The sequence below is a fragment of the Cyanistes caeruleus genome, chromosome 3 (genome assembly GCF_971803275.1).
Source record: "Cyanistes caeruleus chromosome 3, bCyaCae1.hap1.1, whole genome shotgun sequence".
Classification (NCBI taxonomy): domain Eukaryota; kingdom Metazoa; phylum Chordata; class Aves; order Passeriformes; family Paridae; genus Cyanistes; species Cyanistes caeruleus.
Window position 1 is genome coordinate 6,627,505 of NC_141703.1, and position 17,983 is coordinate 6,645,487.

The 17,983-nt window shown below is 37.1% G+C and overlaps 1 protein-coding gene across 35 annotated transcripts in view; it reads right to left on the reverse strand.

Moving 5' to 3' along the window:
- The window catches only part of KDM6A (lysine demethylase 6A), a 151,768-nt gene that overhangs the window by 112,697 nt on the left and 21,088 nt on the right, over positions 1-17,983 (reverse strand). For 31 of the 35 annotated variants that reach the window (XR_015284061.1, XR_015284063.1, XR_015284062.1 and 28 more), the window contains one exon: positions 3,877-3,985. Coding sequence is in view for 27 of the 35 variants with exons in the window: in XM_086879682.1 (XP_086735808.1) it covers positions 3,877-3,985 (109 nt within the window). In the remaining 8 variants the exon portion in view is untranslated. Of the gene's footprint in view, positions 1-3,876; positions 3,986-5,835; positions 6,051-17,983 lie in introns of those variants that run through there. The other 4 variants (XM_086879688.1, XM_086879687.1, XM_086879686.1 and 1 more) reach the window with 2 other exon arrangements.

Genomic DNA, 17,983 nt, shown 5'->3' on the forward strand with positions numbered 1-17,983 from the left:
AGAACAGCAAGTCAAGGAGGCAAATTATTAAAGCACATCTCCATTTGTGCCACTGTGAGCTGTCCTCCAAGTCACAGACTGAACACGGTCAATGCATGTGACCCTTCTGCAAAATAAAGCTCCCTAAGGAAAACATAGATTATGTCAATTCACGAGCTCATTAAACAGCAGTCAATTAGAACTCAAGTCAGCTAGAACCTAAACCTTAAAACATCACTATCTGCACTCCTTACTGCTTATGGAAACAAGCCATGAAACAAAAAAACTCCAGCTATCGGTGGAATATGTGTTTCTTTCAAGACCAGAGCACAACAATTTGGTAAAAGAGTCATTTGTTTCAAGCAATCCAGTAGCAAACAGTTCACAGGTCCACACCAGGAATCCTAACTGGATTCAGCCGTGCTCCCAGCATCCAAAGGCCTCCATGACAACTCATCCACCTCCTCCAGCAAAACCCCAAGGCTGAAGTTTCACATTCTGGGGCATCTGCATGGCATTTTTGCGCGGGGTTATTTTTCAGTCGGATCAGCTCCCCACACAGCTGCAGGCTCAGCTGTGCCAGCACAAAGAAAGCAACCCACAGACACGGGGGTGCCACTCAGGGCATGCCCAGGCAACAAGAGGTTTGGGAACCTCTGAAACAATGCAACAGCTGGGGAATAGCTGCCTTGTCAAAAAAATAAGGAGGAAGAATCGGATTAGAGTTAAGAAAATTTGACTGAGGAAATTAAATATTTTTCACCAGGAGGAGTCAACATTTCCATTTTAGGAAATCCCAAAGTTGAATTCTGATCAGTCACGATCAATACAATGAAAGCTGAGTGCAGAACATGCAGGCAAAGCTGAAACCAATCCATCTGCAACCTTGGTGATAATTGTCTGAATACAAGTCAGTGTCTCACTAGATCCAAAATCTGCAAAAAGGCTGATCCCTTGCATAGGACCTTCTCCTACCAGCATCACCTGATAACTCCATTCCAAGGCTGCAGAGAAAATCCTTCAGCTAAAAACAGCAACTCAATCTTACATTTTGGGAAAACTGCAACCTGCAGAGCATCTTCACATCTTTTGAAGGCTACCAGTGGCACTGATACTCCAGTCTAAGCGCAGGTACAATACTGAGAAGAAAGAACCTCATCCAGTGATTTCTGATGTGAACTCAAACCTTTTCTTGGAAACAAGTACTTCTTTTTAAAGAACAAAAATAAAAGCATATTGATTTTGGAATTCAGTGGCTACAAGTGACAGAAAACATATTGCACTTCAAGGGAACTTACAATATTTAACAAGTTTCATTAAAAAAAGATAAAGCTGAACAGACTTCAGAATCAGGCATCAGCATACTGCACATTCAAAGGTAGCCTGCCCCTCACTGATATCCTGTGAGCACATGCAGCAAGGGCAGGATTAGCACCAATAATGTGAGTTTCAATGATGCAACACACCATGACTTTTTCTCAAGATGCCTCTTATGGATAACTCCCAATTCTCACAAAGAAATGACCTACAGCCTCAGTATATTCAGAAGAAGGTATTAGCTACATCAAAACATGCAACAAAAATGCACCCAGCTGCATGATCCTTCACTGCCAATGTGTTTGTGAAAAAATGAGACAGATCTAAAGAGCAGAAACTACCAACATGAAACCCAGACCTCCCATCATCCCAGCACTGCTTCCATCTTGATCACTGATCCCAGTTCTACAGTCAGCTCACACAAACAGAGCACACAAACTTCATTGCAAGCATTTTTAAACAATACTATCACTTCTGCCTATATAAAAAACACTTCATACATTATATAAAAAGGTGCACACATTTATTGAAGGTACTTAATTGAGTAACAAGCTTTTAAGGGAAAAAGAAATTGTGGAGCATTATACATGCTGCTCTATCTTGTGATATTTCATTAATTACATCCAATTTATTAAGCACACTGACTGCTCCATAACTTCATCCACAACTAAATTCAGACTACACAGATCTATGGTTCTGAAGACCATGTTCCTTTAGCATTTTACACTTCTGGAACTTCAGGACTTAAAATCTGGGTAAAATATATATTAGTGACATCAAAACATTCTGAAATCTGTTTACTTTTCTGTTCTAAATAATATAAAATTTAACTATAATGCAATTAGAATGTGTGATAATTAAAGTAACAAAATTTTTATCATGCAATGAAATTTATTTTTACTTTTCAATGGAACACAAACATTCTACTTCTTTCAAATAGCAGTAGTAAATTAGTCATAGAACACCTGTGACTTTGTGCATTGAGGGGAATAGTTTTACAGTCTTTGGTACTAGAGTTCAAAAACTATAGTGAACAGGAACATATGTCCCTCACTTAATAAAAAAACCCCTTTAACTTCCCTTTTTATATCAATTAAAATTCCTCCAGTATTTTCAACTATTACTATACTTTGAAAATACAAATACTTTTTTTTTTTTTTTTTAATATTCCATAACTAACAATGTTTTTTGTCTTCTTGAGGCTTTTTTATAACTCAGATGTGACTTTAAATAGGCATCTAAGAAGGCATTAAGAACTTTAATTCAGATTTTTAATGGCTTAATGTTTATTCTCACATTGTTTTGCTAATGCTCTTTTACAGTTCTGGAGAATTGGTATTTTCAACCATCAATTGGATTTTTAATGCTTATTTTTAAAACCATATGCAGAGTACAAAGCAGATGCCCCATCAATAAACCCTGCCTCTGATCCACAGCAACACCTGGTCCTGTCACTCTCAACTGTTATCAACCCAAAAGCAGAGTTAATACAGGTCAGTCCATAATCCCAGGCTGTTTTTGCTAAGCAAAATATACCCAGGTCACACTGCACTCACACCTAGCTTTATTAGGCTAATGAGAAAGAGTGGTGTAAATTTGTTTGCAGAGGGAGTGGCACAATTTTCTTAAAACAAATCTAAAGCACAGGATCAGACTATTCTTCACTAAATTTTACACAGCATACTGCCTTGCTCCCTGCAGGTTTCCCCATGCCTCTGGATTTGGAAACATCAGTGGTTATATCACACTCATTGGAAGGGATGAGGTACCAGACAGATGCCTCTATCACTCAAATCCTTCTGAATTTACAGATTGAATTTAGATACCTGCAAATTCCTCCTGAGCAGCATCAAATCTACATGTTTCTCACTTTAGAAATGAAAGTCCCAGGAAGCCAAGTTTAATGTCAGACAGAGAACCAGTGCATCCACAGACACACTGCTATCAAACAGCTCACAGCCAGCCTGAGTCACCAAGCAGTGCTTCTGAACTGCCCTCAGTTATAGCTCATCTCCCTGTTTCTGCATCCCAAGGAAACTGCAAACCAGTATTTGTGTGGTTGGAAAAAGGTGTGGGAAGGGGAGCACACATTTTCAGGGTGGGGGTGTTGTTTGTTTCCCTACTCAAAAACAACCGCTATTCATGTTAAAATTTAAAAAGCAGCAACAATGAAAAACGACATCCCATGGAACAAACAGTAAATTTTCTGACCTGTTCTACCCAGCTCTCACCCACACACCACAATCACTGAAAGACAAGCATCAGACACTGGGCCTGACAGTCAACCTTATATTCATATCTGAGCCAGCAGAGTTTTGGTTGGGCTTTTGTTTTTCATTAAAAAAAAAACAAAACAAAAAAAAACACAAAGAAAAAAAAAACCAAACCCCCAAAAAACAAGAAGAAAGAATAAAGTTGTTCTTATACAGACATCACCAGTCTTAATTCATTTATGGGCTCTGAAATACAGTACACACCAAGAAAACAGTGACTTAACCCAATATTTTTCATTCTGTTGTGCCACCTACACCGAAAAACAATTCCCCAAAGACATTTATCAGAAGAACTAAAAATTCTTACCTTTTGGATAATCTTCCAATAAGAGGTTGAAGTGACCTAACTGACAAAAGAAATCAGACTCGACCTTTCCTTCAGCTTTCAAAATTAGCGATTCATAGCAGCGAACAGCCTGGGAAAAAGAAACACAAGGTTTTCAAAATTCTGTATTTTACTAAAGCAAACAATACATTTTCTGAGAAATAATAAAGATTTTTATTAGCTTTAAAGACAAGGTCTACAAACACTCTCAATAACAAAGTCAGCATCATTTTTCAAAGAAGAAATATAAGACATTTAATGTAAGAAATTTAAGACAGAACAGATTTAGAAGCTCACTGATTCTAATGCAAATTGACAACAAATGAACAGCAGAAATTTTCTATGGTTTATCTGTGGGCATTTGATTTCCCCGACACAAAACAAGCCTCTAACTTACATGCAAATTCTTAATTTTAAAATCAACGAAATACAAAAGCACTGATTTCATTCTTTCCAATCTGCAAGAAAGAAACCTCTCTGATTTTATTCTCATTGTGTTGCTTTATTCCCTAAAGAAATAATTTTTCATTTAAAGGTCATTTCACTTGTTTTCGCAAAACTGAAGTACACACTACCTCAACATTACGCAATTTATACATCTTCATATGTGTTTCTCAAGATCCAATTCTTTCCACATCTAAGATGTTGTAAAATAAGTTACTTCCTTCTGCTACAGACTAAGAAAAGCTGAAGTCAGAAATGTAATCGAATTAGAAATTAATTTTGGTTTGAGAAAAATTGCCCCAGAAGTTTTTCTGACACACACAGAAGCAAGGAACGGTCTGTGCTACGAACACACATTTTTAACAACTGAACTACACCTTCTATTCACCGTAATTGCCGTGATCTTGAACCTATTACATCCTTAGCTCGTGGCCCTATTTACCTCCTGACCCTGCTCACACTCTGGCAATGAGTAAATAAATAAATAAAATCACTCTCCCAACTTTCTAAAATTATTAACCATTGAACTGAAGCAGAAGAACAAATGCAAATGAGGGAAGGTCCTTTGCACCAGCACAGTTCTCAAAAGCCAAACGGCCTTCCAACAAATTTTTATTCCAGCTGGATAATCTATGACTTTCACCTATTTATGGTGTATTTTTCAAATTTGGTTGCAATTATGAACTTCTTGACTTTATTACATGACAGTAATCAAAGACTGTGGGTCCCGTCCAAATCAGCACATCCTGATTCTGTGATTCTGTGAAATGAGGAGCTTTCTTGAGATTTTATTAAAACTCAAAATTCAAGAGGGTGAGGAAATCAAGCTGAATATTTAAATCAGTAGCCTTGCCCATGTTTATAATTTACTTTGAGTACACTTTTATTAATCACCAAAATGAAAAATGCCAAAAATAAAATGAGGAAAATGTTAGGAAGCAGTTAGAACAGATCTATGGAGAACCCAATTACTGATCTAATCTGTTCTGAGTGGGCCGTAGTTTGTATCCCAAAACTGAAGTGAATCACATACTTTCACCTACTTTCAAATCCAGAAAGACTTATTTTATGGCTGTTCTCAGAGGCAAAGTTCCCATGAATCAAAACAAAGCCATGCTGCTACAGAACTGCAGGTGTACATGTGTTATTAAAATGATTTAATAAAACATGAAATATGTTCACATAAATTTAAGTAGGTATTTCAAACTGTGGCTATTTGGCCACGTTCTGAAGATACCAAATTTAGATATGTATTTGCCTGTGTCTCAAAGATCTGCTGCAGAACTTTCCCTTCACGCGCTGCAAGCTTTGCCCTCACAAACTGCAGAAGGACTTCAATTCATTTCTACCGCTCCTTTAATTTTATTCCCATCACTATGAACACCTCTTGCAGTCAGTCAATTCTTCATCTAAAAAAATATCATCCCTAAAAATCAGAAGCAAAGCAAATAAGTCTAAAGCACATTTCTTAAGATCACTACTAGTGTATGTACTGACTTAACATCAGGTCCACCAGCTGAACCCGTGTGCAATTATCTTAGTGCAGAACCTTGGTTTTGGCACTCTGCTTCCCCTCTCCACTTTTTGGTCTCATCTCTTGATTTGTACAAATCATAACATTTTTGATGGTGTTTTTTGTTACTTTTTGTAGATGTTACTTTTTATAGATAGGCTTCTCTTCTGATGATGATTTGCAATACCTGCTGCAGCTGCTGAAGAAAAGAATAGTATTTTGATATTTTCTTAAGCTGGTATTTTGTCTTTTGCAATTCAGACCATACAGAAATTGCCACCACAACTGGTAGGCTACAGTAAATATGTGAGAGGAATCTAGGGTAGTTTACTTCCTGAGTTAGGCTATAGGGGTTTAAAGAAAACTTGACTTTATGAACAAATGTAATAGGATTTTTATGTACAGATGTTCAAAGAAATTATAAATCACACACACTTTAACATTTAAGTGTTTGGGGACCCTCAATGTTCCCACAGCCCCTTTTTAAGTAAATCCTCATTAAAAGACATATCACACATCTGAAGCACTGTCTATAGTAAGGCTGTAAAAAACTGTGCCCAAGCCTTTCACGCAGCTCAGAGCAGTTCTCAACAAGGCAGATTTTCCCTTTATGTTAGAACACAAATTGAAGATACTGCTCAGCCATCTCACTGATGCCAGCAAAAGGCAAGGCCTGAGACACCAGAACTTCCCCTTTCAGCCACAGCTAACTGTAAGTTATCTGTTCCTGTAAGAGCAATTCAATTACACCATTAAAGAAAACCCTCTCCACTGACCTCTAACCGGTTTGCAACATAATCAGCAACAAACTCCTATTTATGCAAACTTAACTTGGGAAGGCTGTTTAAAAAATGGATTTTTTTAATTCTTCCAGCATATTCTAACAAAATGAAACAGAAACTGAAAGCAAGTGTTACTTCCTCGGTGGGAACACCAAGTCAGCCCCTGGGTCTCTGGAGGAAGAGCAGGTTGGTCACTGTGTGGCTCTTGCTCTTCCCAGTAGTCAGGGCAGAGGCACCAGGCAAAGACTTCTCCAACTTTGGTTTTGGTCAAGAAATTTTCTCCACCACCAGACCCATCCACAAAGATCTTTAGAAAGTAACAAATATTTTTCTGCACAGGTAAGAATTTGTCTCTGTTGAATCAATGGATGCAAAAGGGAGGTCACAACAGCATGTATCTGTGTATGTTCTCTTTGAAGGAACAATCAAAAGATCTGATTTTAGTGGTTCTTTAACTGAAAGGCCATCTATGGCACCACTTGTGCAACCCATTTAAATTATCCTGAGACACTAAGAATTCTAAGGAAGTTAAAAACCCCTGAGGTTTTTAAGCTTTGTTATTTCTCCACACTGTATGGATCTCTAAGTGCATTCAATGGAGTCAGCCTTGAGAATTGTCAGTATTGACAAATTTACAAGAAAGAGAAAGACCCTGAAATGAAACGGAAGATTGCTACACAACACCATACACTTCCTTCCCTTTGTTGAAGGCTACAAGAAGATAAAAGGGAAACCTGAAGAATTTAGGAATTTGGCAAAATAATCACCCGCAGCTGCTTCACAGTGTGGCAACCAGAGCAGAAGCAGGAAACCAATGCAGAAATGGCTGCAGGAAAAGAAACTGGCTTATACAACACTAAAAAAGTAACAATATTCATGTTGTTTGCCATCTTCAACTGAAGTAATACACTGCTGCCACACAAATTCCCTCTTATTACATCATAGTTCATGACTGGGGGCGTCCTGATTGCACAGATCCAACTACCAATTCTTAGGACATCTTTAAATACAGTACAGTGAAAAAAAAAAAAGGCTTAGTGTATTTACCAACTCACAAAACACTAGCAAAATCTGTCCACAAAAGGAAGAAATAATTCTATAGAATCACCTTTCAAATGTACTACCAGACCCTTCCTTATGTGTTCCCTGCTTATTATTCCAATGGATAAGGAACTGGATTATTTTTTCCCTCTGATTTAAAACCATTCCTTCCCCACAAAAAAACCAACCAAATAAAACCAGCCCCATAAACTAAATGTCAGTTTTGGCCATTACTAATATAATGTCATTTCATGAAGGAAAGGCCCTAGAGTTGAGAATATACTCTAACAAAATAAATAAATATACCTAACCGAAACAAATCTAACTGATAAATCCAACAGATAAAACCAGAATTCTAAATATTGTATCCAGGAGCTGAAACATTACAGCTCTGCTTTACAAATAAAAAAGACAATGTTATTCCTAATTAAATTAGAAGAAAAAAGCTTTACCATTATCATTGGTTGCAATTGTTTGCATTTTACAGCACAAATTCAAACTACTGGTAAACAACTGTACCAAAAAAGAAGGAAAAAAATCAATACAGCTTGTTCAGATTATTTTTGAAGAAGATAATGTGATTTTATCCTTTCTGAATCATGACAAGCATGACTGACCAAAATGAAAGTAAGAAGGGCTAAATGGCCAAATGTGATAAAATATTAACTATTAATTCTTTAATATATTAATGATATGGAAATGGAAGAGTATGCTGAGTCAGCAAATTTTTACTTCAATCAGAAAAAAAACCTGGCAACCACAGGGAGCCAAAAAGCCAGCAATCTGAATATTAACATGGCAACAACCGAGCAGTAACATACAGTGAAAGTAATTATTTGAATTTTAATGGGTAATAAATTAACTGCTCAAGAAAAACACTGCATTTCAATGCAGACAATATAGTGTAGAATCACAAATTCAAAGCTCCAAGAAGTCCCTAAAACCTTCAATTTCACAACAATAAAACACTATTGTATATGTAGATAAACTGGAGCAGGGTGACAAAACTGAACAGTTGCTGCTTCTTTTTCTTATGCCTCCAGTGACCCAACTGGATTGGCTTTGTGAGCAGGCAATGAGAACAGAGATTCCACATGAAAATTGGAGAGGGAGACCTCAGCAGGCTCTTGACAAACAAAATACACTCTACAGTGATGGTTAGAAACAGAATGTTATTAGCTCATATTTTATCCTTCTGGAAAACCAGGTGGACAGTACGTGGGCAGTGCTGGCCACTGGGGCCACAATCACACATCTACCAGCGCTCAGTCCGAGGGGCACCTACAGACCAGGAAGGCACGAGTGTGCATGTGATGCACTACCACTGAGGAGGCTCTGAAAGGATTGTCTTCCCATCCCTTCCTCCTTGCCACAATTCACCTGATTTGCTAACAACGACAACAATTTGCTACTGCCCAGAGAACCTCATGATGAAGTTCCAGCTCCTGCACTGCAGAAACGTGGGTGTCAGCAGAGCTCACTTTAGCTAAGCAGAGAGAAAGACACACCTGAATTCTTCAGAAGTTAAAACTATTTTTCCCCCATCAATGACTGGTTGGATACACATCACCTTCTGAGCTGTAGTTGATTTACAAGAACATCTCATTTACTTCTGCAGAGAAAAGCACACCATTCTTATTTGATTGAAGATAACCTAGATTAATGCAGCAGATCCTCCACTGAAGGCTCTCATATTATGTATTGGCACAATATCCTTAAATTCCTTTACTTTCTTATTCAATAGCAATTCCCACTACAGCTTTCAAAGCTTCTTTATATGCTCTGTCTTTGCAATGCTCATATTATGTTATAAAATTTCTCTCTCAATTTCACACTTTTACTCTCCTATTTCATGTATGAACTGTACTATTTCAAAAGCCTCAGCAGGAGTGCTCAAAGTACAGCTTGCTGGACACAAATATGTTCAGACCCCAAAACATTTGGGCCTCAAGAAGGAAAAACATGAACTGGCCTCTTCAGTAACTTCATTCTAGCAAAATTTCTATGGCATATTGGAATGTTGTGAGATTATTCTAGTCTGCTAATAACACTTAACACTTAGGACCAAAGTCTTTATCATTTCAGGGATAATTAGCACAGAACAACAGAAACCGATCCTCCTCAAACATTTCTCAAGAAATCCATCACCAATTTTAGCTGATTTATTTTCTTATGATTAATGCTTCATGAAATAGGATACAAGAATAAACAGTGCAGGCAATAAAGAAAAGCAGCTGCACACATGAGCTACATGCACAGCCTGATGGTCACAACTGAGATGAATTTTCTTTGAAAGACACTACTGTAGTCTAAGACTGTGCTTCCAGATTATACTGAAGATGTAACAAATATTTCTTGTTCAAATGATGTCTAAGGTAGATGAGAGATGACATAGTAAGCAGCAGAAGTAAGGTCAAGGTTGCTAAGCTTACAAGGGAAAATTAACATGAACTCAATTATCATTGAAAACTGAGGGATATTGCTTCATAGAAAGAACAGAATTGCAGAACAGAATACAAAACAGAATACATGCATATCAATGATTAAATGGAGAAAAGTGACATTTTAGTGGAGAGTAAAAAACCCGACTTGCCTCCCCTGAATACAAAACACTTGCAAGACATTCTTGACAAGTGTTTTCTGTCAGACAGATGCAAACTTAATAGTTTACGTATTAAAAATAGTTTAACATACATAAAATACAAGAAGCTTAGTCCTTTGCAGCTGACAGTGTCCATAACCAACTGGATTTTATGAAAAATTTGTTGACTTGAGCTTATGTGGTGAATCAGACTGCATTAATTCTAAGTCCACCTGGAAGATGCAATCCTCTCGTTATTTCTTTAAAATAGTCAAATAAACTTACAAATATCAATGTCTATGTACATACACAGAACACCTACATCACTTCTAGCAGTTCTAAATTATTAGCAAACAGAATCATCTCTATTCTGTCCCTGAAAATATTTCATCATCAGGTGACTCAGGAGATTATGGCAAATATTATATGGATTTTCATCATTTAAAATCCTTTACAATTCATCTTTACAAAAAACCCAAACAAACACAAGCAACTTATCTTTTTTTTTTTTCTTCCAAGTGCCAGTAGGTTTTTTCATAGGCAACTGGAACATTATTCTTATCTGAGACTATAGGAACATCTTTTTGCCTATTTTTACCACAGTAAGTCTATTTCAAGTAGAACTGCAGCACCTTAATTTAGCAATTTTTCAAGCTCATGAATAGTTCACCACACACTAAAATTTAAGACCACTGAATTTGATTTTATTCTAGCAATTCTCACCTATACCAATACAGATCACAATAAATGAGGTGTGTCATGTCATACTTGAGAACATTTATATAGCTAACATTGATAGACAAACTTAACTTTTTTTTAATGTTAAACCAGTTTTATTTAGGAGTCTGAAAGGTGCCATACAGATTTTAGGTAAGATATGATACAACAATTAAATAACTGGTTTTGTTTTCATTGGGTAAATTATTTTGGAAACATAATTAAAATCAACACAGAAAAATGCAGCCAAACACAGAAACCCTCCCACAAATAAAGCCAGAATCTGCATTAATAGCTGCCTGTTTTACCTAAGGAAAAAAGGATCTGAATAACTTATTTATGTAAATATCTCTGGATCTGGACACAAGTCTTTAGAAATGTAACACTCTGCAAATGTAACTATCAGACACCAAGCGTAAGAATGACAATGAAACAAAGAATAAAGAAGCTTGAAAGAAAGCGGTATTAAACAGAGAACAATGTACATACATATGCACAAGACACTGTCTACCAAGACTGACACAACAAATATATATTTGTGAAAATACCTCGTGCTTCAGACTAAACAGAATGATTTTTCTGTGTTGTCTGAATACAAAGCAATATATAAAGGCAACTATCAAAAAATAATTAAAAGCTACCACCAATTCTCCTGCTAAAGCTGCCCAGTCTAAACTTTAGTCCCAAAAGGGTTCAAGCACTAGAGGTGGCCTGGTACTCATAAATAATATTGCTGGTAGCTTAGTCTGAAAATACAAGGAAATGATGAGTTATTTTAGAAGAATGGAAGTGAAAATGGGTCAGGAGCTGTTTCATAAAGAAAGTGTAAAAACTAATGCTAATAGGGTGGGAAGTGTGGAATTTTCAGCACCACAGGAGATACAGAAATGGTAAAGGCATATTAAGACACAAAGGATAAAAATCTAAATGGAATGAACCTGGTTTTAAATACTGAAATATCACTATTTCAAGGAGTCGCACAACGCTGGTACTTTTAGTTATCACAGCCAGTGCACCAGAAGGGTCCACCCCAATGATTTTCCATCACTTCACTGAAATCTCCCACATAGGTACAGTCCACGTATCATGTTCCTTTTTCCCACAGCCATTCATATTTTCTCCTCTGTGGCTGCTTAATTATGCTTACACAATTATGCTCACATATAAAAATGAGCAACACTGGAACAGAACCAAATGTGCATGAAAACCAGCCTGCATAGAAAAAGGTTTTGCAGGAGAACTTCATGCAAAGAAAACACCTTGAAAAGCACCATAATAATTCCCATCAAGAGCTGTAACTCTTGCCTGCTAATGCAGCAAACACCCACCTTTTCCCTTACCCCTCACCTTTTCCCCCCTCACGTGGCAATCTGAACAAGAAGAAATTGCAGGAAGCAAGAGGAGTACAATCCTCTGGATACAATCCACAGGTAATGAGCAGCACCACTTCTGAATGGCAGAGCTGGTAAACCTTATTCCAGGAAAGAATAAATGTCTTATTTCTGCTGTGTGGCAGTAACAGGTGGGGGAAAGTATATTCATAGAGATTTCAGATTTTACATTTATGTACTACAAAGCCCAAGTACAAATTATTTTAGCTACTAGTATGCATCTGCATCATAATATGCACTAAACACCAACTAAAATGACAATATACTCAAAACACTGCTTGGGAACTGGCCAGCAGAGCCTACTGATAAATAAAACCTGATAGTAAATTGTCAGAGGCAAAACATCTTAAAGACTCCCGGAGCTGCAGGGTAAACAGCCATGCAGGTTGTCACCACAGACTGTTTTCATTAACATTTCCCTGAAGCCGGATGTAAGATCTCCTTCTTAAATAATGCTTCCCAAGCCCTATCAAATTTGACATCAAATATACAGATGGACATTAAAAAATACCAAGTGGGAAAACATTTATGTATGAAGCTAAATGCAAATTCTCCATCTCTCTTGTATGCATTTTTAGGGACCATACTGAACTAGAAAACAGAGACAGCTACAAAGGATGAAGTTCCTAATAAGTACAGCAGGTCAGAAACTAATTATATTATAGGAGAGAAATGGGATGGACAAAAAATTCACAAGAAACTCCACTGCATTAGAACTATCTACTAAGGATTTAAATCTAGAAAGATCAAGATCCAAGGCTTCACTTTATTTAAAACAAAGATTTAAATTTGAGTTGTCCATACTCATCACAAGTGCCATAGGTATCAGATTCCAGAGTCAATGTCACTTTTAAGCCAAAAGTGACCAGGATGATTGTCTGCAGGACAGATGCAGAATGACAGACACAAAGCTTCCACCTACACATAGAGAACTCTGTCCTAGACATTCTTTCTCCATCTGCATCTACAGTATGACCTTGGGTAGAAAAGGAGGATTTTGTGATTTAAAACAAACAGCTGGATAAAGAAAAATGCAGTCCACTAGAGGCAGGTATTGTCTGAGATGTTTGGGCACACCACCATCTGTCTTGGCTGAACACTACAAACACAGACTCAACTAGGAGTTCTCAGCTCCATCTTGACGATGATGTTCCTTCCAACAGAAGGATGTGAAAGGACTCTTACACAACTGGAAAAACTACTATACCCCCTTCTGTTGGGCCTACCTTTCACTCACCACATATCCTGACTACTTACAGCACAGTACTCCAATTCCTGCAGCCACCAATTCAATACAGTCACACCTAACCCTTTAACATGTAACTCTAATTATAAAAAATAAATGGTTGAAGTTGTACTGTATATCAACTTGAACAGCAAAGGTTAAAAACTATGAAATAAATAAAAATCCAAAAGTAGCTTCCTCACCTTCAAAACATTATCTATAGAATTTTATGAGTTTATTAAAAAACTGTCGTTTTTAATGAGTCACTGCACTTTAGGAAAAGCAAGACACATCCCAAACATACTTGTTTCTAAAGGGCAACCTTCTGCACTTCTCCGAATTAAGTTTACACACAATTAACAAACCTTACACTTCATTGTTCATTACACTGATATATGTTCATTACACGTATCAGTCCCAAACAGAAAATAGCTAATGATCATTTGTCTCTTAAAAATGTCTATCTGCAGACTAAAAAACTGCACAAAGTGGAATCCACTGTAAGGAACCCAAATCTTTAACCCAGCATTTACCTTGTGTTGCACCCATGACACTTTCAGAGTGACCAAATCAGCATCTCTAAGCACCAACACTGCTCGTATCTCAGAACCAGGAGAAAATCCAAACATTTTTAATACAATCAAACTGTCAGAAAGCACTTTATAAACCCACTGAGGTGTGAAAGCCATGACCAAAAATCTGAAATGGGACAGAGTACCCAAAAAGAGGTGTGAGGATCAGCACTGAACATCAGGAAATTCTTTTGGTACCATTCATAAACCACAATGTCAATATGGTTCATACACCAAACACCTATGAAGGAGTCCCTTATAATACATTACTGTAATGTTTGCATTTAAAATTAAATAATGCTAGAAATAACTGAATTCTATATATCAGACATTTGTTGAGAAGGTTTTGTTTTTTTATGAACAAGCCATACTCCACAGGACTCACTCCACAGAAGGTGTTTGCTGAAGTTCTCTCTTCAGCTAAAGCTGTCAGACTTGGGCCTTCAGATGAACGATCAATTCTGACATTATTCATAGTGGCAGACATCAATTTCAATTACACATTAATGCCAAACCTTAGAATGAACTTCAGCAGTTTTACAGGCAATATAGTTCCCACAATGCAGCTAACTTAATGTTGCAAAAAAATGCACCAAAATTGTGACCCAAAGCCATAAAGTCACTAAGTTTCCATAAAAAGGACAGTTTCTTAACACTAAAATTTTGACTGCCTTCCTTTTCAAAGTTTTGGGTGAACAGGACACACCCTTGTCTCCCATTTCACTGTCACTAATGTAACCTATCTTTGTTTACAGGATAAATTCACCTTCAAAGCACTCAATAGCCTGATCATAGATCTCTGAATTGACAGAATACATCCATGAGTCAATCACAGCTAACAAGAATTCTTCACAACACAGGAAAACCTAATTTCCACAGAAGACTGGATTTTTTCAAGAATTGGTTCCAAAGAGTCAAATTCATCATTATTAGAAAATGTATGTGGAAAGGTGCACACACATTTCATTCACCTTCCTTAATATACGGGAACACTCCACTACACACTGGAAAATCTTTGCCGAAACACTGTGTCACCATGAACAAGCAATTCCCCTTGAGAGGAAACAAAGGAAAACAGCAAAACAACCCAAAAATCTCTGAATAAAGCACAGCAGAGTCAGACACTGAATTAAGTTCTAAAGAGTACACTGGGCACAACCAGAGGAGTGGCAAATAAAAGCTCAGATAGAAAAAAGGAGTGAGAGGGAACACCAAGTAAGAGATGAAACTTCTGTAACGGGGGAATGGCAGAGAAGGAAAGCAGATTACAATTTACTCAAGCCCTGAAGGACAGCACCTTCTCCACTGTTACCATTTCATCCCTACTCCAGCTGGTTGCACAACAGCCTCCCATCGTCACCCACCCAACACAAAGCATCTCCAGGTAATAATCGCTTCAATCATGCCAGTCACTAAGAGAACAAGTGATTATCCCTCTGCAGGGAATGTCTGGGGAGGATGAAAAAATAAAAAGGTGAGAAAGTTTAAGAACATCTGAAAATGTATCAAATTTAGATTAAAGACATTTTCAAATAATCATAAAAGGAGAAGTGCAGCATGCAAGTCAGTCCCAAATGTCAATCTTTTTAAACCCTTTATTTTAAAGTATGAACTGTAGTACAAAAGGCTTCTTTTTCATTGCTTTCTGAAGTAAATTTTTTTTCTAAAATCCAAAAAAAGCAAACCTCATCATTCTGGACCTCCTGCAGCCTGTCCTGTGAAAGCAACAGGAGGTGGGTAACCTTTATGCTTAAGCTTGGAAACATAACTAACACTTGCACATGTGAAAGAGAATACTGATGTTGTCTTTAGGCCACAGATGGAGAACTGGCATCTCCTGAGGTGCATGCAGCTCCCAGGAAAACTCCTGACTGGCAAGGCCTGAGCTGCTGTCCAGTGCATGGAAAGCACTCCATAAATGCCAGTATGGTGAAAATATATTTCAAACTTCTTCTGCTGTGAGACTGAAAAACTACAAGTCTTTGTGGAACATCAAAACAAAGCTTCGAGCTCAAAATCTACTGGGACTTGGGAAATAAAAAGTAAAGTTGCTTGTGTTTGTTTGGGTTTTTTGTAAAGATTAACTGTAAAGGATTTTAAATTATGAAAATCCATATAAAATTTGCCATAATCTCCTGAGTCACCTGATGATGAAATATTTTCAGAAACAGAATAGATTTTAATTCCCTATGTTCCCAGGTGTAGGGACATAGCAGACTCAAAGGAGTACAACCTCGACTTCATCCTCCTTTCTGCCACAAGGCTTCCACACACAATGCCCTTACTTACACTGCACAATGTACAGCAGGAGTAAATAAATTTGTCAAAATTTATTCTTCCTGTAAAGTAATGGCATGGAGATCTGAGACTCTGGGTCAGTCTCCTGCACTTGTTTCACATTCAACAGTTCAATGTGCTTGCATTTTTCTTGTGAGTCAGGCCAACCTCTACCTAAAATCCATTTTCACACATATTTTATAGTGTCTAAGTAGCACAAATTCAACATAAAAGAACTGCTGCAATATTAACTGCACTTATTGGTGGTACCTTATCATCCTATAATTATCTCCATAATTTGCCAAGATAAGATATTGGCCTTTGGACTGAATTTACAGTCTTATTTTAGGTTTATCAACTGTAAATGAGGTAATGACATTGCAAGTCCAAGCCACACCCAACAGATGGCTTTTGAAAGGCAGTCTGGGAGACACGTAGCAGTAAAACATTATACGGCCACGTAAGATCCTGAACTCTGTGACAGGCTTATTAAAACTACTGAAAAAAAACCCTCACATACATTAATTACTGGATTATAAGTCAACAAACCAAGATGAGTGTATGATGGCAGCATAAGGCAAATGAAAGAAAAAAGCATAAATGATTTTGGAGCTCAGAGGACAGACTGCCAGCGAAGTTAAATAAGATGACAATAAGTCAGCCCTGTGGAACAGCCTTTCTTTGTGTTTACTTGAACAGCACATGGACTCAAATAGCAATAATAAAAGATTAGCACAGCTTTTACATGAACCCACATTGCTGAAAAATCAGCAAACGAAAGAGGTTAGCATACAGTGGTATTTTTTTTTTCCTTTATATTTTTCCAGACTACATCAATTTAAGTTCAGAAATTTCCCAGGCACAGATGGGGAATGCTCCTGATGGATTTTCCTTCCATTAATTTTCCCCACCACTTTCTAAAACTATTTCCACTCATTTCACACTAACAGTACTGGACAGGCAGCAGTTCCACAGACTAACTGCAGGGAACCATCTTGTTCTGAATCTGCTTCCTGATAGTTTCAGCTCATACTCCCAAGCTGAAGACAGAAAAACCCGTTCTAAAAGAAGAAATATTAATACCATCTCAGCAGATTCTATACAATTTCCCTGCATTCAGTAAAGATGGAAATTAAATTTATTTATTTATAATAAATTTATATTAAATAAATTTAGAAGAGAACTGCAGGGGTAAGAGGAAAGAGAAGTCTCTCTTGTAAAAGAAGCCTAAATATCTGAAATTATTTACCTTAGCAAATAAAAAGCTACTATGACTTTTCTAGAAGTACCAACAGGAAAAGCACCAGAGAAATAGAAGAGCTATTTCAGTTGAACAATAATGTTGCCAAACAAATGCATAATTTAAGACAAAATTAAAAAAATATTCGAAGAATCAGAAAATTAGACTCTTGAACAGTATTTTAATGTAAACAGTAGAAGTAGAAGTGTTCTTTTACATACTCTTTGGTATCACATGTATGACAAATTTTCATTAATACAATGCCATTACATAGACCTGTGTATCTGCAACACAGCCACATGCAAT